Here is a 26,895-nt window from a genome sequence, read left to right as displayed (position 1 = left end):
TCAAAACCACACTCAGATATCACCTCACGCCAGTCAGAGTGGCCAAAATGAACAAATCAGGAGACTATAGATGCTGGAGAGGATGTGGAGAAACGGCTCTGTCTTTTAATTAATGTATTTAGACCATTAACATTTAAATCGATAAGTTTGGATAACTTGGATTAATATCTACTATTTTTTTTCCTAGTTTCTATTTCTTGCCCTTGTTATTTGTTCCTACTTTAGACTTCCAAATTTTTCATGCCTTTTTTGGTTTTTAATGTAGCATTTTATTTGGTTCCATTGTCTCTTGCTTCCTTGCTTCTTAGCATATCAATTATACTCATTCTTTTACGTTTTTTAGTGGCTGCCCTAGAGTTTGCACTTTATATTTACAAATTCAGTATACTTTCAAGTAACACTTCTGTTTCATGGGTAGTGCAAGTATCTAATAATAACAAAATAGTTCTAATTCCTTTTTTCCCATCCCTTGTATCATTTATGTCATTGGTTTCACATACACATCAGATATGTGTATACACATATACATTTTTTTTCTCTCTGGAGAACTTCTTTTAACATTTCTTGCAAGGCAAGTCTCCTGGCATTAATACATTTCCTCAATTTTTCTTTTTTGTCTGTGAAGGTGTTTGTATTTCCTTCACTTTTGAAGGATAATTCCTCAGAGTACAGAATTTGGCATTTTTGTTTTTGTTTTCTTTTACATTAAAACATTTCAATCCATTTTCTTCTTCTTTGCATCTTTTCTGAAAAGTTGGATGTAATCCCTGTCTTTGCTCTTCTATAGATAAAGCACTTTTGTCCCTCTGGTTTCCTTCATTGTTTTTTTTTTTTTTCCTTTTCTTTAAAATTCTGAAGTTTTTATATGATATGCCCAAGTGTACTTCTTGGTTTTCTCAGAGCTTCCTGGATCTGAGGCTTGATGCTTGACATTAATTTGGGGAAATTATCAGTCATTATTGTTTTATATATTGCTTCTGTTCTTTTTCCTGTTTCTTCTCCTGGTGCTCCCATTGTATGTATGTTACATCTTTTATAGATATCTCAGTTTTTTGATATTTTGTGGGTTTTTTTCTGTGTTTGTTTGTTTTTCTTTCTTTTTCTTTCAGTTTTAGAAGTTTCTGTTACCATATCCTAAGACACAGAGATTCTTTCCTCAGCCATCCCCAGTCTGCTAATGAAATCACCAAAGACATTCTTTATTTCTGTTACAATGTTTTTATCTCTAGCATTTATTTTTAGCTCTTTTCTAGAATTTCTATATTTCTACTTAGATTATCCATCTGTCCTTAAATGTCTGCTTTTCCCATTAACCTCTTAGGATGTTAATTTTTTAAAAGAATTTCTGGTCTGATATTACAACATTCCTGTCCTTATCTGACTTTGGTCATTATACTTGTCCCATGTCCTTAAAATGTGTGTTTTTCTTTTTATTATGCTTCGTAATTTTTTGTTAAAAGATGAACATGATGTACTAGGTAAAAGGAACTGCAGCAAATAGGCCTTTAGCAATGTAATGGTAAGATATCAGGGAAAGGGTGCTGATCTATACTTCTAAGATATAGTCACAGTATTTTGGTGAGCTTGTGACTCTGGACTGTAAATATCACCAGTACTTCTCAATTTTTACCCCTTTAGGTGGTACAGAATGTCAAGAGGGATGCTGGAGTTGATATTTCCTTTCCCTATGTAGGTTAGGCTCTGGTAAAACTCAGTAGTGTTAAACTCTAGTAAAATTGTTTCTCCTCAGGGCAGACATTGTTTGGAACAGGATACTCTGGGATGTTTCAAATGTTCTTTTTCCCCTCTCCCTACTGGATGCTTGAAGGGTTTTTCTCCTATCTTCACTGTGAGAGTCTGGTAAATTTACTGGAGGTAAAACTCACAAAAGTGTTGGTGTGACCGCGAAGACTGAACCCCTCTGGAGTTTTTAACTCTGTGTCCACACTGAGCCTCCACAATTCGTCAGTTACAGGTCAAGATTTTATACCCCAACACTGGTTCCTGTGGAGATTTCTGCTCTGGTAACTTGTGATTCATTATATTCACTTCTTTACAGCTTTTCAAGATTGCTTTGGCTATTCAGAGTTTTTTGTGGTTCCTTCCAAATTTTACACTTGTTTTTGCGAGTTCTGTGAAAAATGCTGTTGGTATTTTGATAGGGCTTGCATTAAATCTATAGGTGGCTTTGGATAGTATAGATGTTTCAACAATATTTGTTCTTCTAATCCATTAGCATGGAATGTCTTTCCATTTCTTTGTGCTGTCTTCAGTTTCTTTCATCAGTGTTTTATAGTTTCCACCTCTTTCATTAGCTTTATTCCTAAGTTTCTTTCTATTTTTGGTGCAGTTGGAAATGGGATTTTTTTCTTAATTATACTTTCTGCTGCTTCATTATTATGGTATAGAAATGCAGTGAATTTCTGTACATTGATTTTGTATTCTGCACCTTTAGCGAATTCGTTGATCAGGTTTTGTGGTGTGTGTGTGTGTGTGTGTGTGTGTGTGTGTGTAGTCTTTCAGGTTTTCTATATATAGTATCATGTAATCTGCAAATAATGAAAGTTTTACTTCTTCCTTATCAATTTGGATGCCTTTTATTTCTTTCTTATTTGATTGCTGTGGCTAGGACTTCTAGTATTATGTTGAATAAAAGTGGTGAGAGTGGACATCCTTGTCTTATTCCTGACCTTAAGGAAAAAGCTCTCAGTTTTTCTCCATTGGCAGTGATACTAGCTATGAGTTTTTCACACATGGATTTATATAAACCTACTTTGTTGAGGGTTTTTATAAAAATGAGTGTTGTATTTTGTCAGATGCTTTTTCTGCATCTATCGAAATGGTCATATGTTTTTTGATTGTTTCTCTTATTGATGCGATGTATCACGGTGATTTATTTGCAAATATTGAACCCCCTTTTCAACTCATGAATAAATCCAATTTGACTGTGGTTAATGATTTTGTAAAATGCATTGTTGAATTCAGTTTGCTAGTATTTTATTGAGGATTTTTGCATCTATGTTCATCAGGGATATTGACCTATAGTTCTTTTTTTATTGGTGTCTTTATCTGGTTTTGGTATCAGGATAATGCTGGCCTCATAGGATGAATTTGGAAGTTTAACTTCCACTTCTATGTTTTGGAATAGTTTGAGAAGAATAGGTATAACTCTTCTTTAAATGTTTGGTAGAATTCACCTGTGAAGCCATCTGGTCCTTGACTTTTGTTAATTGGGAGTTTTTACTGATTCATTTTCTTTGCTGGTCATCAGTCTGTCCAAATTTTCTATTTCTTCCTGTTTCCGTTTTGCTAGCTTGTTTCTAGGAAACTATCCATTTCTTCTAGATTTTCCACTTTATTGACATATATTTTTTCACAACATTCTCTGAGAATGGTTTGTATGTCTGTGGTGTTGGTTATTTCTCTCTTATTTGTGATTTTATTTATTTGAGTCCTTTCTCTCTCTCTCTCTCTCTCTCTCTCTCTCTCATCCCTTTCATCCCTCTCATCTCTTTTATCTGTCTCTCTCTCTCTCTCTGTTTGAAGTAGGCTCCACACCCAATACAGAGCCCAATGAAGGGCTTGAACACATGACCCTGAGATCAACATCTGAGCTGAGATCAAGAGTCAGATCTTAATTGACTGAGCCACCCAGCACCTACCTCTCTCTCTCTCCTCTCTCTTTCTCTCTCTATCTCTTTTAATAAGTCTGGATAGAGATTTATCAATGTTATTGAGTTTTTCAAAGGATCAGCTCCTGGTTTCATTGATGTGTTCTATTGTATTTTTAGTTTCTACATCATCTATTTCTGCTCTAATTTTATTATTTCCCTCCTTCTTCTGGTTTTAGGTTTTGTTTGTCGTTATTTTTCTTGCTCTTTTTGGTATAGGTTAGGTTGTTTATTTGAGATTTTTCTTCTTGAGGTAGGTCTGTATTGTGAATAGCTTCCCTCTTAGGACTGCTTTGCTGCATCCAACAGGTTTTGGATCATTGTGTTTTTATTTTCATGTACTTTGTATTTTCATGTATTTTGTTTTCATGTACTTTCATATTTCTTCCTTTATTTCTGGTTGACCCATTCACTGTTTAGTAGCATGTTATTTATCACCCATGCATTTGTGGTCTTTCCAGATTTTTTTGTTTTGGTTGACTTCTAGTTTCAAAGTGTCGTGCTCAGAAATGCATTCTATGAGTTTGATTTTCTTCAGTTTCTTGAGGCTTGTTTTAAGGGCTAATATATAATCTATTCTGGATAAGTTCCCTGTGCACTTGAAAAGAATGTGTCTTCTTCTATTTTAGAATGGAATATTCTGAATATATCTGTAAATCCATCTCTTCCAGTGTGTCATTCAAAACTATTGTTTCCTTATTGATTTTCTGTTTAGATATCTGTCCATTGATGTAAGTGGGGTGTTAAAGTCCCTAACTATCATTGTGTTATTATACCTTAGTTCCTTTATGTTTGTTATTATGTGTTTTATGTATTTGGGTGGTCCTATGTTGGGTGCATAAATATTTTAAATTATGATATCTTCTTTTTGGATTGTCTCCTTTATTATATAGTGTTTTTTCTTTGTCTCTTACTACCATCTTTGTTTGAAAGTCCATTTTTCCTATATAAGTATTACTACTCTAAATTTCTTTTGAGATACATTTGCGTGATAGACATTTCTCCATCCCCTCACTTTTAATTTGTAGGTATCTTTAGATCTAAAATGAATCTCTTGTAGGCAACATATAGATTGGTCTTTTTTGTATATATTCTTTCACTGATGTCTTTTGATTGGAGCATTTAGTCCTTATACATTCAAAGTTATTATTTGATAGATATGTATTTATTGCCATTTTAAAACTTGTTCTGTGTTTGTTTCTGAAGACTTTCTCTGATTCTTTCTTGTCTTTCTCTGTTTAATGTCTTGCTGTTTTGTTTAGTGACATATTTGCATTTCTTCCTCCTTATTCTTTGCATATTTATTAGTAGTTTTTGATATATGGTTACCATTAGATTTATATATAACCTCCCCTGCATATAGCAGTCTATATTAAGTTGGTAGTCATTTAAGTTTGAACCCAATTTTTTCCTCTCCCTACCACATTTTTGGTATCTGTTATTATATTTTATATCATTTTTTGTTGAATTCTTTGACTAATCTTTTACAAAAATATTCATTTTTACTGCTTTTGTGTTTACTACTTTTATACTATTACTTTTGGTCTCTCTCTTCCACTCAAAGAGTCCCTTTTAATATTTCTTGCAGAGCTGGTTTAGTGGTCATGAACTCCTTTAGTTTTTGTTCATCAGGAAACTATCTTTCCTTCTATTCTGAATGATAGCCTTGCTGGATAGAATATTCTTGGCTGCAGATTTTTCCCATCCAGCACTCTGAATATATCATGCCACTCACTTCTGGCTTGCAAAGTTTCTGCTGAAAAATTTCCTGCTCACCTTATGGGTTTTCCCTTGTAAATTAAGGACTTGTATTGTCTTACTGCTTTTAAGATTTTTTATTTATCACTATATTTTGCCAGTTTAAATACAATATATCTTGGTGTGGGTTTGCTTTTGTTGCTTTTGATGGGAGTTCTCTGTGCCTCCTGGATCTGGATATCTGTTTCCTTTCCACAGATTAGGGAAGTTTTCAGCTTTTATTTCTTCAGATAAATTTTCTTCCCCCTTTTCTCTCTCTTCTTCTTTTGAGACTCCTCTAATATGGAATCACGGAGTTTGCCATGTCTATTCTTGTTTTGCATAATTCTTTTTTCTCTCTTTTGTTCAACTTCATTAAGTTTCATTACTCTGTCTTCTAGGTTACTAATTTCTTCTTCTGCTTCTTCCATCCTGCTGTTCATTCCATCAAGCATGTTTCTTATTTCATTTATTTCACCCTTTATCTCTGCTGTTATTCCTTATCTCTATGTTAAGGTTCTCACTTTGTCTTATACTCTTTTCTCAAGTCCAGTGAGTATCCTTATGACTGTTTCTTTAAATTCTCTAGCAGTCATGTAACTTACATCTGTTTCACTTAGATCTCTGGCTATGGCTTTGTCCTTTTTTCATTTGGAATAAATTTCTCTGTCTCATTTTGTCTGCCTCTCTGTGTCTCGTTCTTTGTGTTAAGAAAATGAGGTATGTCTTCTGCTCTTGAAAGTACTGACTTTATGAACAAGAGGTCCTGGAGTACCCTGCAATCCAGTGCTCCCTGTTTTCCAGAACTTGGCACTTCAGGAGAATATCCTATGTGTGTTCTTTACATTCTGCTGTTGTGTCTGAGTCACTTTTCTTTTTGGTGCATTTGTCTGCACGAACTCTCTGCCTGTCATGGGCTGTGCTTACTTTCTGTGGTGTTAGTGGGACACAGGCAGGCCAGTTCTGAGGGGGCATGCCTGTGGGGAAACTTGGGAGCAGGGCAGTAGTGTTAGCAAAATTGATGCTGTTCAATTAGTCCTATGACAGATCTCCAAAGCACTCCTGTTGGCAGGCATTCAGAGGTGCAAGGCTGAGCATGGAGTGCCTCAGTGTCTGGAGGGGTGTGGCCGGTTATGGCACATGGTCGTAACCATGCACCTGACAGCTGGGCGGAGTGGGTGTGTTAACCAAATTTGCTCTGAGCCCAGGGCCAAGGCTGACAGGCTTGGAGTGGGTGAATCCTCAGGAGAACTCATAGGGAAGGTGCACTACTAGCAGGGTATAACAAGTGTCTGTGCAGCCCCACTTCTTGCAGGTGGCTCTGTTTATGGTGAGGGTGGGGGAGAACATGGTAACTTTCAGCTGTTTTGTTTTTGGAGAGGTCTCCCAACACACTCCAGAATCAGTATGAATAGATCTGTCTGCTGTTTCTACACACACACACACACACACACACACACACACACATTGTGCAAACTGCCATTTTTATGTTGTCTTCCCATGCAGGCTGCAGTCTCTTTAAGGTGTCAACCCAGCCATCACTCACCCTCTAGGCTCACCCAGTTCTGAGTCAAATGATGTTTAAAGGTCCAGGCTCTAAGTCCACTGGTTTTAAAAATTCACAGAATTCAGCCCCTTTGGTTTTTAATTATTTTTTAATGTTTATTTATTTTTGAGAGAGAGAAAGAGACAGAGCTCGAGCATGGGAGGGGCAGAGAGGGGGACACAGAATCAAGAGCAGGCTCCAGGCTCTGGGCTGATAGCACAGAGCCCGATGTGGGGCTTGAACCCACAAACCATGAGATCATGACCTGAACCAAAGTCGGTCACTTAACCGACTTAGCTACCCAAGTGCCCCAGCCTTTCTGGTTTTTAAAACCAAACATTTTGGGGATTAATCTTGCTCATGTGAGCTCCCTGGTATGAGGGCCTGTTTCTCTGTTCTTTCCCTGCATGCAGCTTCCTCCTTCCTGCAGGCAGCCTCCCTCCACCTTTCTGACCATTACAGTCTTTTAGATGCAGCTTCTTATATATATTTAGTTTTGTTCAGTCAGTCCTCAGGTCTCTCTCTGGCTTACTGAATTGGATGTGTAGGATATCTAGTTGTAAACATGGGACAGGGAGAGCTCAGCTTCCTCTTTGAAGTTTTTTCTGCTAATTCCAAACTCTGAGATCCCTCAGATACATCTTCTGTTTACCACTTTTTTTCTAGTGTATGGTCATATTTTTCTTTCTCTGGATTTTATATAATTTCTTTTTGAAAATAAGCCATATGATAATATGTTAAAATGACTATTAATTTGGAATTATTCCCTCCTGTCCCCCTATCTCAAATTCTTGTTTCTCTTTATTTATTTTTTTTTTTTGTGTGTACATTTAATCATGTATCCGGGCTTGATCGTGGAGCCTGTCTTCCCTGAATTGTTAAGCTTCTGATGTTTCTCTTGAATTTTCTTAGTTTTCTTTTTCTTTCTTTCTTCTTTCTTTCTTTCTTTCTTCCTTCCTTCCTTCCTTCCTTCCTTCCTTCCTTCCTTCCTTCCTTTCATTCCTGGCTTCCTACAATTGACTCTAGATCAGCATAGCTTACTGGTGAGTCAAGTTTTGGTCAGGGGTTATATTTAAACACTTTGTGTCAAGGAGGCACAGTTGCCAGTGGATTTGCATGTGGGTTGGGAAATGTGTTCAAATCCAAGCAATATACAAATCTGTCTGAACTTTTATTTTTCAATAGACCTTTATAACTCCTCTGTATATGTGAAGGTCTCACATTCAGCCAGGAATATGCAGATGACTGGGATTTTCTTCAGTTTCTACAGAGTTTATGAATGACCTTGCACATTCACTCAGTTTTCCAGTTTGGCAGTGATATGTTAGAACTATCAAGACCTGTCATGACTAATTCCACAAGTTCCCCTGTTAAATTTCTAGCTAGTCTAGATAGTCTGTATTTTTCAACAGCCAGTATTGCTACCGTGGGCTACTGCAGTGTTCAGTTTTCCTGATATTTACCACCAAAGTCACTATCATGTTCAACATCTCTGAGCATGAGGTTTTCACATGTGCTGCTCCAAATGAAGTTGGCCCTCTCCAGTGGCAGCAAAGCTGCTGATTGTGTGGCATTAGATTCATGGAAAGGGAGAAGAATCATGGAAGGTTTTTTAGAAGGCTTTTTGGAAGGATAAATAGAAATTACACAGAGAAGACATGGCAAGCAAGGACATTCTAGGTAGGGTCACTAAGAAAAGTGATAGTATGGTGAAATGTGATTTTAATTTCCTTTTTCATCTTCTCCCTTACCTACCAACTTTGATTCTTCATGCTTTGCACCCAAGATTTATTGTCTGATTAATATTTGTTAACTCTTCTTAAAGTATTCATGGAATTTTTTAAATTTAATGTGACCGAGAGTTCATGCCAACACCTTTTTGAATCTGTCTTCCTCTTACAAGAGGATACTAAAACTAGATTGATCTATGGTTAATCATGAAATTTTTGGAGCTTATACTACCACACTTGAAAGACTTAAAGGCTTGGCAGACAGGTGTCCAGAGATAAAGAGATTTAGTACATCTAATTTGTAGCCCAGAGCTCTCTGGTATGACTAGCTGTTGTCATGGCCACAACTTAGTATGCATGACCCTTTTTAAACTTCAGAATATAGTCTCATAAGCACTGATATAATAAAGAAGGTTGAGCTTTTATTCTTTCTTTGAAAAATATAGTTTGTATTTTTTTTCACTGTAGATTTGTATTTGATATAAGTTAATTGAATCTAACAGTAGAAAATGGAGGTAACTCAAGTCTTCTGTAGGAATATGGAACACACTGCATGTTGATTCTTATAAAATTCCTACAAACATTAGCCGTTAATCTCCCACCCACCATTACTCACACCCTCCATGCACACATGCACACACTGGTTTCTCCTTAGAAAGATGAATAGGCAGAATTTAAATATGCGAATGGTATACCAAGGAAAAATTTTAAAACAATTGTAGTTAATTTTTTAAAGATTCACTAGGTGCTGAACACTAGACCTCAACAAAACTATATCATTCAATCCTTACACCACCCAATACTATTATAATCCATTTTGTAAATAAAGACAAGTTTCAGAGAAATTAAGTAACTTACCCAAATTTCTGTAACTAGAGAATGGGAGAATCATGTTGTAAACTCAGGCAATCTGAATCCAGAATCCTACCTCCTAACCATCATGCTCAGTTATTTTATACTATCAGATTGAACCATGCAGAATTGCCATTTTGTAAGTCAAAACAGTTAAATATCAGTAATTTTTATACAATCCAATCGTAGACTATCTCTTATGTTTAAGAATAACATACATGTGCAGCAAAATGTAGTGGGAGCAGCTCTAAATTTAAAGTCCAAACAATCTAAAAAAAAATAATAATAAAAAAAATAAAGTCCAAACAATCTAGATTCAAATCAAAGCACAAAACATTAGCTGAGCAATTTTGAGCAAATAATTTACCATCTCTGAGTTCTTTACTCATATGCAAAATTGAGTAACAATATTATCTACCTGAATGGAATTGTTATGAGGAGCAATAAAATAATCTAGAAACAGTATGTAAGTGATGAATATTGTTGCTAGTATAATCTGAAAAAAGATACATATAAATACATATTGAAACCTTACAATTTCCATATTTTGTCAACTGGCGAGAGAGAAGGGTTGGAAACAGAATTAATTTTGTTCCTTGCCACGATACTATGGTACTTCAAGAAAGGTGAAATAAGTAGCAGAATGCTTTCTTTAGCATCTGATCTGGAAAGGTTGATCTGACCTTTGTTGTAACAAGCAGATCAAAGCATTTTTCCAGAACCACACAACTTAAAAAACTTCTTCATGTGATCCTGATGAAATAGCAGATGAATTAGCAGGGCAATATACCTCTATAGCTCATTTCTAAGGTTGTGAAGATAGTGATGTGCTTTTAAAACCAGAATAAAAAAAAGATCATACGAGCTAGAAAAGAAGGTGGAGATTGTCAATAAATATTTGTTGACTGATGGATTGATCTTGAAGGCTGCTGAAAAGGTGACATAAATTCAGATGAAAAGGGACACAGTTTATTGTTAGCAAGAATTGAAGTAAAATGATGAGAAGGAAATTAAGGCAGTTCACTCATTTGGAAACTGGCAGTTGGGAGGAGGACTTTTGAATACAGGGGGATTTGAAAGATTAACAGCAAATAAAAATCCCTTAACATAAGGTTCAATTGATTTATTTCTTCAGTAGCTATTCACAGAATGTCTCTATGGCAAGTCATTATGATAGGTGCTACAAGAGAAAAAGACAAAAGATAATGTCTCATGTAAGAGAACTGTGTATCAAGAAAGATAAAATACAATATAAGGAGCCGACCTTGAGGAAGACCACAACTACAGTATGAGAGGGACTATGTTATGTATGATTAGGGAGAAGGATTAGTGTTTTACTATTAGACTTCCCTTTATTCAAGTGTTAGATACTTGCATTCTTGCCTTCCTCCTTATAGGCACTCATTCTTTAATTTTGTTCAACAAATTTGTATTGAGCATATACTTCCCATCACTAAGTGATGAGAAGGATGAACAAGACAGTCCTCATTTCATGTTATTTCCAGTTGTATAACTTTGGAGAAATCACTTAACTTTAAAACCTTGGCTTTCTTTTTAGTTTTAAAGTTTGTTCATTTATTTTGAGAGAAAGGGTGGGGAGGGCAAAGAGAGAGAGAGAGAGAGAGAGAGAGAGAGAGAGAGAGAGAATATCCCAGTCAGTCTCTGCACCATTAGCGCAGGACACAACACAGGACTTGACCTCACAAACCGCAAGATCAGGACCTGAACTGAAATCAAGAGTCTGACACTTAACTGATTAAGCCACCCAGGTACCACAAAAACTTGTCTTCCTTAATACTATAATTAACATTAAAATGTCTCACTCCCAGGGTTATTTTAACTTTTAGATCAACTTATGGTAGTGCCTGGCATGTAGTAGATAGTTAACAGAAGGTGGTGGTGGTGGTGGAGGAGGATAATAGTAGTAGTAATTAGTGTTATTAGCTGTTTTGAGGGGGTAATTTAGAGACTAGAGTGATAATTTCCAGGAGATGGTTAAGAAAAATATTTTTGACTTTGTGGAACAGCTTTATGTTGACAGTAATAGAAACTTCCCACATCCCCACGTAGAATGTAGCTCTATGAGGGCAGAGGCTTTGTGTACTTTGCTATCGTATTCCTAGGACCGAAGAACACACTACCATAGTACCTGGGAAATTTTAGTCATTCAAATATATATTTCCCAAGTAATTGGGCTTTTAATAAGCATAGATTAAAATAAAGACATTTAGTGTGTACTATATGACATTAATGAAGATACCAAAGAGAAAAGTTGCTTTATAGAAGCTTCAGCACAGGGGCACCTGGGTAGCACAGTTGGTTGAGCATCCACCTCTTGGTTTGGGCTCAGGTCATGATCTCCCAGTTCATGGGATCAAGCCTTGCATTGGGCTCTGTTCTGTAAGCCCAGAACTTGGATTCTCTCTCCCCATGTCTCTCTCTGTCCCTTCCCTGCTCATTGTGCACACTCTGTCTCTCTCAAAATAAATAAGCATCAAGAAAAGAGATGACTATATAAGCTTCAGCACAATTATTTGACTCAAAAATGTTTTCAGAGATAAGAAGTAAAGTTTGTATCTAGAAAAGTAGATTGCGAACAGCTGGTGGATGTTCTGAAGTGTTCTTTAAGGATAAAGAAAAATTACTTAAAGCTACTTGTACAGCATAATTACATGATAAAAACATTGTTTTTTAGAAAGATAACTCTCAAAGGATATGAAGAATCAATTGATACTGAAATATGATACAGACAGAAATATTTTTAGGAAATTATGTTGTTGATCGTAAGAAAGTAATAGTTTATGACTTGAAATGGGATGTTGGTTAGGTGTCGATAACAAATATAAGGGACATATATGAAAAAGAGAATTCCCTTAAAGATACAGAGAATAGACTGGAGGAAATGATGATTATAATTAGGCATGATTATTCCTGTCTCAAACTTATTAAGACTAGGGTGACACTAGGGCATTTACTTAGGAAATAAAAGTTGAGTGAGATTGTGTAACCAAAAGGGACAGACCTTGGCAAATGCTCATATCTGGCAAAAAGAAAGCAAACAGATAAATGGAGTGGACAGAGCAGTAGTGAGGAAACCAGGAAGGATATCAACCACTTGACACAAGAAAAGGGGAGTTTCAAGTGGTGGTCACTCCAGAGTGTCAAATACTGCAGCAAAGCAGAGAGGATGAAGACTGGGAAAAGATAACTGTATTCCAATGTGGGAAAGTATTTGTGGATCCTCTACTTTTGTATGATGGTGGAATACATAGAAGATGGCAAGACTGAGGAGAGAAATTGAGGGTAAAGAACTGGGTGAATTGGTATTCTACCTTTTACTATAGTTGGATTATACCTAAGAGAAAGAGAAAATAGTCTTTGCTATCTGCTCACATTATCAGCTTTGTCAAGTCTCAACTTACAGTTCAGGACTCTCTTTTTGTTTCTCTAAATCGTTTGGCATATGCTTTGAGCTCTTGATTCTCTTGGACATTGCTTATAGTTGACCAAGTGGTTTGTATATGGGGATAATAAAGTGAGCCTGATGGAACAAAAACCTGGTATATCATAATGACTTTATAACCATTGATCGATTGTGTTCTTAACACCATTTACTGCTCTCAAAGAGCATGTTTTAACTTATAGGATATTTAAACCTCCAAAAACAAAACAGTATCCATTAAACTGGAGCAAAGTGAAAGCATTAAAATCACCTATTGCTACTCCATTCAGCATATGGTGCAAAGCAAGGGAGCAAAGCTGAGAAGAAATGTGCCATTTCCAAATCAGAGGTAAATCCAGTTCTGAACTTACTAAGTACTATTTTTCCTTCATTTCTTTCATTACAGAAGACAACGTTTTATAGATATAGATGATATAGATATAGATATAGATATAGATAGATATAGATATAGATATAGATATATAGAGATATAGATATAGATATATAGATATAGATATATAGATACAGATATAGATATAGATATAGATATAGATATAGATATAGATATAGATATGGATATAGATATATAGATGCATGCACATACACACACATACACACATATATATACTTTTCATAAATGTAAGAACCCTAGCTATTTTCCTTAACTTCTTTTCACAAAAATACCGGGAAAGTTTATAACATTTTTTTTACAGATAATAAGGTATTTAATAATAATAATTTTCAAAAACCTGTGGTTTCTAATTAAATGAAAAACACACAGTAATTATTGAATGTAAGATCACTTTTCTAGACTCAAAGTTCTGTATTATAAAAGATTAATAAAAAGGCAGAGGAGATAACAAAAACAAAGGAAAAAATTTTAAGAATGGAACATATTATAGGATACTGATTTTTTTTCTATTTGGTGGATGTTATAATTTAGCAGTTCACTGAGCTCAGAAATTTAATTAAGATTAGAAGTTTTAACATGAAAACAGCGTTAACTGATAGAATACATTCAGGTAACTAATAGGAATGGTGGTCTTACCAAAATTAGAATCTTGACTAAGAATATCAATAATTATTTTTACAGCCTATGTTTATTAAAAGTAAGAAGTACTATGATTCGCCTCTTTTCAAAATGTGTTTTTTAAACTGTTCTCATTATAATTGAATAGTATTTCTAAAATAACCAGGCCCACACCTTAGATTAAAACAGATGCTCTACATAGGTTAAAAAATTGCTTACTAAGTTTTTAACCGATATTGACACTTACACAAGTGTGTATAACACGAAAAAAGATGAATTCTAACAGCTTGTAAGTGGCAAAACTGGCATTAGAATTCAAGTCTTTTGGATCCCAGAATCAGAGCTTTTTATTTCTATGTGATAATTCCTCTTAATGTAAATGGAGGGCACAATTTGAAACAGTGGAGATCGTATAGGAGAAGGAATATTAGTTAAAGGAAGTAATGGACAGCTTAGTTGTGTGCCACTGTGTCTAATGATGTTCTTATTCTGGTTAGAGCTTCCATGTTGGTAGATGGACTCTCACTTTTTCAGTACCTGATTGTTTTTCATCCATTCAGCAGAGACACTTAAAGTCAAATGTGATGAAAAGATGAAGATGGTTCTTTCTTTTAGATTGAGGTGGAACAAAACTCCTTCGTCTTGCCCCCCCCCCTTTTTCAAAGAGAAAAAGCTATGTTTTATTTCTTCCAAAAGTCTCAGGGTCTTTGAGGAGAAGAAATGGGAAGGTTCTGATGGTAACAGTCTTGAATAGATGTAAGTAGAGCTGATGATACTACCATTTAGTTTCCTCCCTGATGGGGAACCTTACAGGTTAAGGAGAAAGGACATGGCAGGGATACATGGAGGTCAGACAACAATCCGCTGGTAGGATTATAGGTTGCCAATTGGGATCTTCAAAGTAGAGAGTAATTGAAAAACCCATATTAAAGTTTGTCAGGTACACCTTGCCCAAAGTGACAGAAAGGAATATGACTAGAGAGTAAAGTCCTGATGCTAGGAGGTCAGAGCAGGGAGGAACCTCAGGGATCATTTGTCTGCATGAGAAAATTCAAGCACCATGACCTTCTCAGGGTTACTCAGCATGTTAAATCACAGAATCAAGGCTGTAATACAGGTCTTTTGACTCTGAGGACAGTGCAGTCTCCAGAAGAACACTCTGAAGAAGTGGTCCATCTTGCTCCCTCTTCCTTGGTAAACCCATCTCTTCCCTATTCATTCTCATGACACTTACCTGTTAACACATTCAGTTTATACCACCTCCTCTATGAAGTCTTTTCTGATTCCCTCCAGGTGCAATTGCCTGGTCCCTCCTCTATGCCACCTCTGCTGCTACGGTCTACGGGCATCTACACAGCAGCCATATCACTGTGTTGCATGTTAGTATTCATCTCCCTCTATCAGAGAGAGGTCTTTGAGGCAGGAGCCATGTATCATCCATCTTTGTATCTCTAGGGCATATCATCATGCCCAGCACACAATGGGTTGTGTCAGATTATGTTTTAATTCATGTGTACAGTATTTAAATTAGAAATTAGCAATGCATGTGTATTAAAAATTTCCTGAGATAGAGAGGTAAATGAAAGCCATATTTTATAGGAAAATAAAGTATGTGTTAAGGGCTCCCTATATTTACTTAAAGATGGAGAAGCGTTCAATGACTGTTCAGTTTTCAGAGTTCTCAGGTGACTTGGTTCTAGAGTTTTCTGGAGACCAACTATGAATAAGGCATGATGCCAGAAGCTACAGTGGTGCAATCATGAGTAAGATATCATTGATATCCTAATGAACATGGCTCTGTAAGGGATACCATGGGAAAGCCTTAGGAAAGTGAATGCCAACAGCAGAGTAATGTAAAGATCAAGACTGAGCAAGACAATGTTAAAAAGAAAATGCAAGAGGGAGCAGACACAGATTGGAAAAAAGTCCAGTTCAGGTAATATTCTGAGTGAAGGCTACAATGACCTGATCTGAGAGGGAAAGCTCAGATGATTCTTCTCCTCAAGACAGTACATCTTAGATGGGTTCAGGAAAGAGATGTTTACGTTAAAAAAGGTTTTAGTGGATTTTGTAGAAGAAAACACGTTTATTTGCTTATTAAATTATATTTTATGTTACTGGGGGAAATTAACAAACATTCAATAATTGATCATATAAACCTTGTGAAGCTTGTAGATTATTAATCCACAGCTAGGTAAAATAGCTCTCACTACTGAATACCTACCAAAGACCTACCATTAACCTGTGTAATCTTACTTATTGCTCCCAACAACTTCATGAAGAGAATTGTATGGTATTATAGCTAACTATAATTTCTTTATCACTTACGATATGTGTCAAGCATTTTACATTAATTATCTAAGTTAATGTTCACAATAATCATATTAGGGAAGTACTTGTTAGTACCATTCTACACGGGGGTATTAAGGGTTAGAGAGATCAAGGAAATTGGCTATATTCACATATCTCATTAATACTGGAACTAGGATTCAAAGAGGTGTCTTTTTCTTCCCCCACTCTTGAAATCATGATGTTACCTACTGAAAATAATAGAAGGTACATAGGAGATTCAAGTGTAAGGAGCCATAAAGCATTGTGACATGTTTGCTGCAGCTGCAGATGAAGCAGAGTGACTGGGGCTCTGTCTTGCTCTGGGAATGGCAAGAGGGTATGAAAACCAGCTGCTCTAGTCTCCATGATCATCACATCCTCTCCCAAAGCAACAGCTTTATATGCAAAACCATAATACTTAGATATAAGTCTTGCTTACTATGTCATAATTACTTTTAATAAAGGGCAGATTAGTTCATCATCCATCACATTATATCCTACTAAGAAATAAAATCTATGTAAACAGCAAACAGCCCTCACATGTGGCAAGAGTGGAGCTGTGGTTCTAGTCCGCCTTTATGTTTCATATATTGGGTATCACACTTCTCTGGGGCCTTAGTATGTTTGGTGCCACTTTAAGGACCATGTGTTTATTGAGAATAGGGATCATATTTTAAATCTCTATTTTTTTCAATACCTGTCACAGCACTTGGCACATGACACATGCTCAAGTATTTTTTATTATGTGGAATTATGTTTAGTTTTTAAGAAGCCAACACTTTGATATTACTCTGTAAGCACTTTTTATAATATGTGATATGGGGTTGTATAAAACTTTACTTATCCAAGATTTTAATATGTTGTTAGCTTTAATTAAATTACACATGTGGCAAGGAACAAAATAATTGGAGAAATCATTTCTTAAGATACAAATTAAATCACATTAAAATGTGGAATAGTTCATGTGTGTTAGACCTCTTTTCAGAAGATTAAAAAACACTGCATTTAAATTATCTGATCATGTGGACAGTTGGTTGAAGTAGCACTGAAGGGGGAAAAGGGCAGTGAGAGAGCACTCAAAGTTTATGAAATTATAACTTTAAATACCAAGTTTGAATTTGAACGGGTCACTCTCTTCTGTGTGATGCCAAGAAGGCTACATGCCCGGATCAGTCAGGACAATGTGTGGCATCAATTTGATTTTCTAGCCCCCATAGAAACCTACCAGCTGTCACCACAGAGCCATTAGGTTCAGGAAAATGAACTATCTGAAAAAAAAAAAACCAGATTTTTCAATATAGCGAAATTCCCTCTATATCTACAAAAGTGCCAATCCTCTCACTTTCCTAGTCTTCAAGGTGAGAGGAGACTTTAAGTGATGGTCAATGCCAGAACCCAATCTATGTAGCTGTCCAGGCCCTGAACTATCAGGTACATAAAACATAACCTGGGTGCTTAAATATCACAGGAAGTATTACCGGTCAAGAATAGCAACAACAAAAAAACGCATGTAACAGAATTCTTTCCAGGAAAAGAGTTTTATGAATTGAAAGACATATATTGGTAAACTGACTGGGCAGAGAGGGAGACCACCAACGCAAGTTCCGACAATAAATTGTCTTTAAGCTCCTCCAGAGGATAATGGAAGCCCATTCACAGCATAGTTTTTTGTTCATTTGTTTTGTTTTTTCCTGGGAATACATAAAATTATGGATGGGAGAAATTACTGTTTATACTTCTTGTCTCTTTAGCAAGCAACCACTCCTCTAAATAAATGTGGGGAAAAAAATATTTAAAAATACTGTATTGGTGCACGCATTTGAAAAGTTGCTAAATTTTCACGAACGTCACAACCCTCTCTTACGTACCTCTGATTAAAATGGAAGTATACTTAGTTGTGCCTTCTATCCTTTAGCCCAAGGTCTTTGTCAAGTGAAATTGTGGGATTTCTTGTCTCAGGGGTCTTGAAGCAGAACATAGATCACACTCTTCTAGTGATGAGAAAATAGACAACTCTTAATGGCTTTCCTGAACTCCCCACACTGGCTCTTATGATAACATGTCTTAAATGTTCTCCATTCATGGTGGAAATACTGCCTCAGCTCTTCCAAAAACGTTTCATTCCTTTATAATTTTACCAAATCCTGTTAGAGTCATAAGATGTTTCTTTGCTTTTTTTGAAAATAGTTGAAACACAATGTTACATTAGTTTCAGGTGTACAACATAATAATTCAACAACTCTGTTATGCTATGCTCGCCACAGGTGTAGCTACCATCTGTCACCATACAGTGCTATTATAATACCTTTGGCTATATTCTCTGTGCTGTACCTTTTATCCCCATAATTTATTCATTTCATAACTGGAAGCCTGTATCTCCCACTTCCCTTCATGCACTTGGCCCATCCTTTCCCCTCCCTTTCTCTCTGGCAGCCATCAGTCTATTGTCTGTATTTATAGCTTTCATTCTTCTTTTTGTTTGTTCATTTGTTTTGATTTTTAGATTTCACATATGAGTGAAATCATATGGTATTCTTTTAAAAGCAAGCTGACATCCCAATCTAGATGGCATCATCTCTTCTTATGAAGACATTATGGATACTAGTGAATTAAGCAAATTACATTACTTTCTTGGGTTGAAAACTGAAGACCCATAGAGTCTTTAAGCCTCCAAAAGTTCATCTAGCTGACCAGGGATCTTTTGAATAGCAATTAGGATATGTATCTATAGTGAATGTTGGAACTCAAATCAGCATACATGATCACAGAATTGTTAGGCAAAGATTCTGGTAGACTATGAATGACTAGGCACTTTTATGCCACTAAAGGATTTTTGTCTTTTAAGTACTTCCTAACAGAATTTCTTTCAGCCTGAGCCTTTAGATTGTATTATCAGAGACTTGTTTTCCTTTCTTTGAAGTTTTTTTTTTTTTCTCCTCACTTTGCAGCACTTTGATAATGTGAAGGGCTTCACTCTAGAGAAGTCACTGAAGCAAAGAAAAGCTTCACAGAACCATACTGAGAGAATTAAAACATATCACATTAATTCATCCTTCCTTTCTGTCTTCCATCAACTAAAGAAAGTTATAAAAACAAACAAAAAAAGAATTAATATGGAAACACACACATACAGGGAGCTGGAGTTTTATTTTATACTTTTGCACATGAAGAACAAAAACCTCCATAAAGCTGCGAAAGCTTTCTAGCATCATCAAGTCCTCTTCAATGAGTCATTAACTTGCTGAAGCCCAGAAAATCAAATTTGGTTTAAGGCTGTTTGATAATGTAGTAACACAGTAAAATGTGATTCACCAATTAGCTCATGTAATTAGAAAATCAACAATATGCTCTAAGTGGCTGGTGGACACACATAAGTAAAGTCTATTGTCGTTCTTTATAGTTGCTGATTATAACCACACCTTCAGTTGATGAGACTGCATCCAAATTCCTTATGGAAAAGAATCCACAAATATCTGTGTTTACAAATAAGATTAAATAAATTAATACTTAGTTCAGTCGGTCATTCTGTCACTCCTTTTTTTTGTTTGTTTGTTTTTCCCCTTCATCAATTCTTTCTTTCCAGGCTCTGTTAACCAATAGTGCTTCTGGTCCTTATCTTTATAGAGCTCTCAGTCTGCAAGAACTATGTTAAACTCTTCTAAGGAAGGAAAGTCAACTGGTTAAAACCCTGCCAAAATGATGGTTTAAAATCATGGTAGTTAAAAATTAGTCTTTCTAGACAATCCCTAAATACTAATGATGTTGCCGAGACGCATGTAAGAAAAAAGACACAGACAGCTGAGAATTTTCTCATGCAGAGGTTTTTGCCTGGCTGAAAAGGACTCTGTGATAACAATGGCAATTGAATATCTGTTAGGTTATTTTAAAGCAACTCTTCATCTATTGTTTATACACACCTGTTGATGCGTAAGGCATATATTATACATTGCTATGTTTAAGTATTTTTCTTTGTAAATTCATGTCAATGTAAGAGTTTAGATGTTGTTAAACTTTCTCACTAGGAATTTCACACATTTCCTACTTCATTTTTTTCTTGTTGCTACTAAGGTATATGGACATAATTACATGGTCCAGGGCTTCCTAATAAATATAATGAGGATAATGGGGATGAATTACCTGAGCTTGAGCCAGTAAAAAAAATAAATAAATAAATAAAAAGTATTTCTTATCTGATATGGTTCTTCTTAATGCTTTTCTTTGGCAAAATATGATATATGGTTATACTGCCTTCTCCACTGACTTTTTAAGGTTGTATTTTAGTGTTCATTCATGGAAATTTTAAAAGGTATTAGGGAATTATTTTCTTGTAACTGTAACATTGCCCCTAGGTTGTTTATTCTTTGTAACCTCACAATGCCTATTTTGTATTGTTCCCTCTGCCGTAAATATCACAAATTCTAAGGAATGCAATAAGCTTTGATTATCTTTGTAGTTCTGCTCATATATTTTATAATACCTTAGACTATATTTTATTTGGATGAAAACATAAAATCACAGACATTAAGAAAGTGTGGTTTATTCTTAGCCAGTATGAAACTTAACCCCAAACATTATAAAAATGCAGCCATCTCCCCCTCAACATGTATTTAACATTCTTTCTTTTTTTCTTATTTACAGGTCAATGGGACAGAAATTGAATATGAGTTTGAAGAAATTACATTGGAAAGGGTAAGAAAAATCGAATAATTGAAAACCTCAGTCTTGCATTCAACATTCTGCATCCTAATGGATTGTTTTGTGAAATCACACAATTGTGTATTTTACCTTGGAAGTTTCCAACAGGACTCAAAACAAAAATATTAATGAAATGCTTGCAGTGGAGGGCACAGAGACAGACCACATCACCAGAATGTTCCATATGTAAATGGCATTGCCAAGATATGGAGAAATTAATGAGAATGACAGAAATATTCAGTGAGCTAGTATAGCACTTTTTCCTATCGTTTCCATTATTAATGTTTTGCTATACATTTTTAGATACATTACAAAAATTTTCATTTATACATTAGTAATGCTATCTCATAACTACCATTACCATGCATTTTTTAGTTTAAAAAAACAAGCAGTGCATTTTAAAACCACCTCCCCCATGGAAAAAAAATGCAGCAATCCTTCAGACCTCTGCAAATTTGTTATTAGGTCCTTGGCAGGATTTGACAAATAAGCAAAATTCTGTGTAACAACCCTAATATATAAAGATAGTTTACAAAACAGTAAGAATAAGGCCTAAAACCGCCCAGAAAAAAATTACCAAAAGCATTAATAGGACATTCATCAAAAAAGAAAAGACCAATAACATATGAAACTTGTTCAAACTTATTAATAAACAAAGAAAACAATGATGCTAACTGATTTTTGTCTGTCCAACTGGCAAAATTTTAAAGGAAGGTTAATACTCATTGCCACGGAGTGGGCCTGGAAATTGTTACAACCATTAAAAAAAGCTATTTGGACAAATGGATCAAAAGCTTTAAAATGAGCACCCTTTTTGACTCAGAAATTATAAGAATGCCGAAAGACACAAAGAATATTCATATTGGTATTGTTTATAACATTGCAGATTGAAAAAGACAAGTGTTTAGTAATACATTATTATATGTCCAAATAATAGAAAATTATATTAAATTGCATTATAATAGTATTTTTTAAGAATATTTAACTACAAGAATGGAAAGCCTAACTAGGTTATCTTATTAAATTAAAAAAAATTACATTTCATAATGGTGTTTAAAGTATAATCCTATAAGCACGAACATGAATAATTTGTGTTCATAAGAATATACATAAAGCCTGGAAGGATATGTGCCAAAATGTTAACTCTTATTAAGGATTTTGGATAATTTTTAGTTTCTTCCTCTTGTTTATATTTTTTCCTACACATTCCACAATAAACATATAATTTGCTTATAATAAAAAATAAAAATGTAAGTATTTTTCTAAGCTTTATCATTCAAGTATCAATTTAGACTCTAGACCTGCACTTAAATTTATATCTTCTTTTAAGTTTACTGATTATGCACTTTCCTGAGTCAGGGAATCTTTCATTCTTAGCCTAATTTTTATTGAGCATGAGTGGTTTCAAAAGGAAATTTACATTAAAAGTTAAGTGTTTGACAGATGTGTTCTTTAAAACTTCCATTATGAACTTTGGTTAAATTTTAATGACATGCTAAATGAAGAAAAATGAGGCTTAAGGAAAATTAACCCAAATGAAAAAAAAAGAACACATTTCTCCTACTAAATCACTAATCTTCTCCCTAGGACTGGCTATATAATTTGCAAAGCACAGTGTAAAATGTAAATGTGGAGCCCTTGTTTAAAAATTATTAAGAATCAAAAAAGATAGTAAGAGCCCAACATTAAATGCCATGTGACCCTTCTTAAATGCAGGACCCTGTTTGCAAAGATCTCTCACTCACAGAGTCAACCCTTCTCTCTCCCCACACCCCGACACTAAATATGACATCATTTTGTTACCCTGGTTTTATAGGTTAGAAAATCAAAGCTAACTTTGGTGTGAGGTAGAACATTCAGTGGGAGTCAGACAGCTGTGTGTTCTAGTCTACATTTTGACACTTCCTTGCTTCATGACCTAGTGTGTCATCTCATCTCAGTCACTCTGAACCTTGTCACTGCCATTAACAGCACTCCCTCCCAAAAAGCTCTGTCAAGCACTGTCTTCGTTGAACACCACCTCCTCTCCGTTCTTATCATCTATTCCAATACCCCCACCTCAGAACTTCTTCCAACTCCCTTGGGACCTCAAATCATAGATTTTACCTTTCCTCTCCAGTTTTCTCCAGGTTTCATCTTTTGTATGCCCACCCCTACCCCACCTACCATACTCCAAGTCTTCCTGTCACACACTTTTAACATTTCATCTCCTCTCTCCCTTTCTGTGTTCACCCAGCAAAGCCTCAGTCCTCCATTCTCAGCACCTGGGCAAAGAATGGGTCCACAGAAGCACTCCTTCATCTCACTTGAAACATACAGCTATTGATTTCAAGTGAACCTTCAAAGCATCCTAATAATTCCTATACGTTTTTAGAAAAATCACTTTCTCATTCTCTGGAACAATAGGTTCACAACTTACTTGGTCTCCTCAAATCTCAAACACCTCTCCCTCATACTCAGTCTCAGCTGTTGACCTCTCTCCCTGTGTCCTTGAGAAAATCTAAGCAATCAAAGAAGACCATCTTACTTTCCTACCACCAGGTCTGTTAGTGTGCTCTCCCTGTTACAATGGGAGAATGTCCCCTGCTCCTTTACTAGGCCAGCCCTTCACTTGTGACCTGCACTCCATAACCTCTTGTCCATTGAAGGACTTTGCTTCTATAGTTTTCTCCTCTCTCTCTCCTGCAATATCCGTTGCTCTCTATGTTTTCCTGGATAAACATAATACAGACATGATGTAATCTCTCTCATTAAAAGAGAGGAGTCCTCTAGCAATGGAGTCCTAAAAGAAAAAGCAAAACAAAACAAAATGTCACTTTCCCCAATGTTCTCCTTCTATTGTTTCATGATTTTATTTTTCTTTACCAAAAATAGAGGAAAGTTGTCTGTCTTCAATAACTCCACTTCATTACTTCATTTTCCTATTTTAAACTAGTTCATGTTTTCATCCCCTCAGTGGCCCTAAAACCATCTTTATCAAAGTCTTGACAGGTTCCATCTTGTTAAATGCAAGCAGCAGTTCTCTGTCCTGAGTTCTCAGTAGCATTTGATGCAGCTGTCACTGCCTCCTTCCCTCAAGATGATAATTTCTTGCCTTGCATAATAAAACATTTCTCCTACTTATTCACCATCTCATTGGTACCCTTAGTCTCCTTGTTAGCTCCGCCTATAAATATTGGAGCATTCCAGAAACCCAGTGGACAGACCTCTTCTCAATCTCTCCTCATTCCCTAGTGATCTCATCCACATGCATGGCTTTAAATACCAATTGTCAACTGATGATTCCCAAATCTGAGTCATGACCTCTCTCCTGCATTCCAAATGTAAACAGCTAACTGTCCAGTTGGCATCTCTGCTGAATATCAAGAAGGTCTTCTAAACTTAGTATATTCCTAACAGAATTCATGATTTCCCTGCACTCCCTACCCTTGGGGCAAAAACGACTTCTAAACTAATATTCCCTATCTTAGCTAATTGGTTCTATCATTTTCCTTATTATTCACCACCCCCCCCCAATCCTCTAGGAGTCTTGCTTAATTGCTCTTTTTCCCTTGGCATCCAGAGCAAGTCCTACCAGTGCTACCATAAAAATATATTTCAAAATCAATCAAATTTTACCACTGACCCTGCTGAATTCAAGTCCAAACTAATATCATCCCATGCCTGGACCACTTCAGTAGTTTCCACTTTCGCCCACTCCTCCTCAAAGCAGCCAGAGTAATCTTTTTCAAAAGAATAAGCCAGATATACCACTTCTTTTCTTAAAATTCCACTCATTATCATCACCTGCAAAACCTTATACACTCTGACCCCTGCTTCTCTCTCTGACATTATGCCCTCACCACCAACTCCTATAACATTTCACTGTAGCCATATGCACTTTCTTGTCATTCCTCCCCAAAGTCAGGCTTTTTGTACCTCAAGGTCTTTAAATATGTTATTCTGTCTTCTTGAAATAACCTCCCCTTGGATCTTTACATGACTTGCTCTTTTCACCATTTAAATATGTGCTCAAATGTCTCAGAAAAGTCTTCCTTGCACACCCCATTTAAGTTAGTACCAGCATCCCCCTTACACTTTTTTTCCCATTTTCATAGCTTTATTACTTTTTTAAATGTTTATTTATTTATTATGTGTGTGTGTGTGTGTGTGTGTGTGTGTGTGAGAGAGAGAGAGAGAGAGAGAGAGAGAGAGAGAGAGAGAGAGAGAGAACGTGTACAAGTGGGGTAGGGGCAGAGAGAGAGAGAGAGAGAGAGAGAGAATTCCAAGCAGGCTCGGCACTATGAACTGCAGAGTCAGACGTGAGGTTCTAACTGTAAGATCATGACCTGAGATGAAATCAAGAGTTGGATGCCTAACCAACTGAGCCACCCACGTGCCCGCTTTATTACTTTTTTAATTGCACTTACCAATATCTGAGATTTATGTTATTACTTTATTGCTCACTTTGTTAATATCTATCCCCCTTCCTAAATATATGCTGTATGCAAATACATAGTCATTTCTGTATCCAATTTGCCTAGAACACTGTCTGGAATATAGTATGTACTCTGAATATTTGATGTATGAATGGATTACGCCAATGCTCTAGCACTGCAAATGCAGTGAAGTAAAGACACATGGCCTGCATTTGAATTTTGGCTCTATTACTTACTGGTTGAGTTACTTTGAGCTGAATGCTTAACTTTTCTGGGCTTTAATATTCATACCTGAAAATGAAACTAAAGTGTTTATAATTTTCTCCTAAGGTCTTTGTGATGATTAAATGAGTTAATATAAAGGTTTAGGACAGCATGTATAGTTGCTATTCTTAGCATTTCCTTTGTGCTAATATGGTAGTTCTCATAAATGTTATTTATTAGGATCAGGAAGGAAGCTTAATAAAAACATAGCCTACTAGTCTCAGTGATCTAACAAGTCTCATTAATAAGAATTTCTCTCATATCAGTTTTTTTCCAGTTACTTTGTTAAATATCAGACATCCAATGATTAAGAAGTTATGGATCTTGCTATAAGAACTTACAGCTTCTACTTTTTCTCCATTTAAATCTAACATTTAATTTAGTAACAAACTAGTCACATTTATGTGACACCTCTATGAAGTGGATACATACATCTCTATGAAGTGGATATTGCCAACTCCATTTTACATATTAGGACACCGACGCTCCGAAATTAAATAACTTCTTAAAAGTCACAATGTTAGTAAGGGATGGAGGTAGGATTCAGACCTATGCCCAACAGATACCAGAACCTAAACTCATTGCCACTGAGTTAGATTGCCCTCAAAATTAAGTTCAAGTGTCATTTCCTCCAAGAAGCATTTCTTGACTTTCCCTCTTGGGCAAGGTCCCCTTATTATAAATTAATACAAGTAGAGAACTTCTCACACTAAATGATGAATAAAATATGTCTTTTCCACTGACCTATGAATTCCTTGATAGAAGGAATTTCATTATAGTGTTCTTTATATTAGCATGATGATTTAAAAAGTAAAAGGGAAGTTACTGAACAATTTCGGGACAAGTTGATGACTCCTCTTCCTCTACAGCATCATTGTTCAGTGCATTGGCCACTTGCCACACATAATGAATTCCACAAATGTCTAATGTTCATTTAGTTGTCAAGCACAGTCCTGGGCATTGTCCTTGTTTCATAGAATTTTACAGCCTGGTAGAAAACACAAAGAAGTAAATAGGCAAAAACCATGAAGAATAGCAGAGTGCTGTGGATACCTGGCCCAGAATGGAGTACTTCCTTGAGGCTTTATACCTGAGCTTACTTAGGAAAGAGGAGAAGAAGCAAGCCATGGAAAAGGGAAAGGAAGAAGAAGGTCTCTCAGACAGGGAACAGCAGATGCA

At 35.8% G+C, this 26,895-nt stretch overlaps 1 protein-coding gene across 3 annotated transcripts in view; it reads left to right on the top strand.

Moving 5' to 3' along the window:
- Positions 1–26,895, top strand: part of LOC125914581 (disks large homolog 2) — a 780,669-nt gene that overhangs the window by 122,977 nt on the left and 630,797 nt on the right. For all 3 annotated transcript variants that reach the window (XM_049619999.1, XM_049619993.1, XM_049619986.1), the window contains exon 3: positions 20,978–21,028. In XM_049619999.1, coding sequence (XP_049475956.1) covers positions 20,978–21,028 — 51 coding nt within the window. The remainder of the gene's footprint in view (positions 1–20,977; positions 21,029–26,895) is intronic.

This window comes from Panthera uncia, chromosome D1 (assembly GCF_023721935.1).
Source record: "Panthera uncia isolate 11264 chromosome D1, Puncia_PCG_1.0, whole genome shotgun sequence".
Classification (NCBI taxonomy): domain Eukaryota; kingdom Metazoa; phylum Chordata; class Mammalia; order Carnivora; family Felidae; genus Panthera; species Panthera uncia.
Note: the sequence above shows the minus strand (reverse complement) of the source record. Positions and strands in the feature narration are given on the sequence as shown.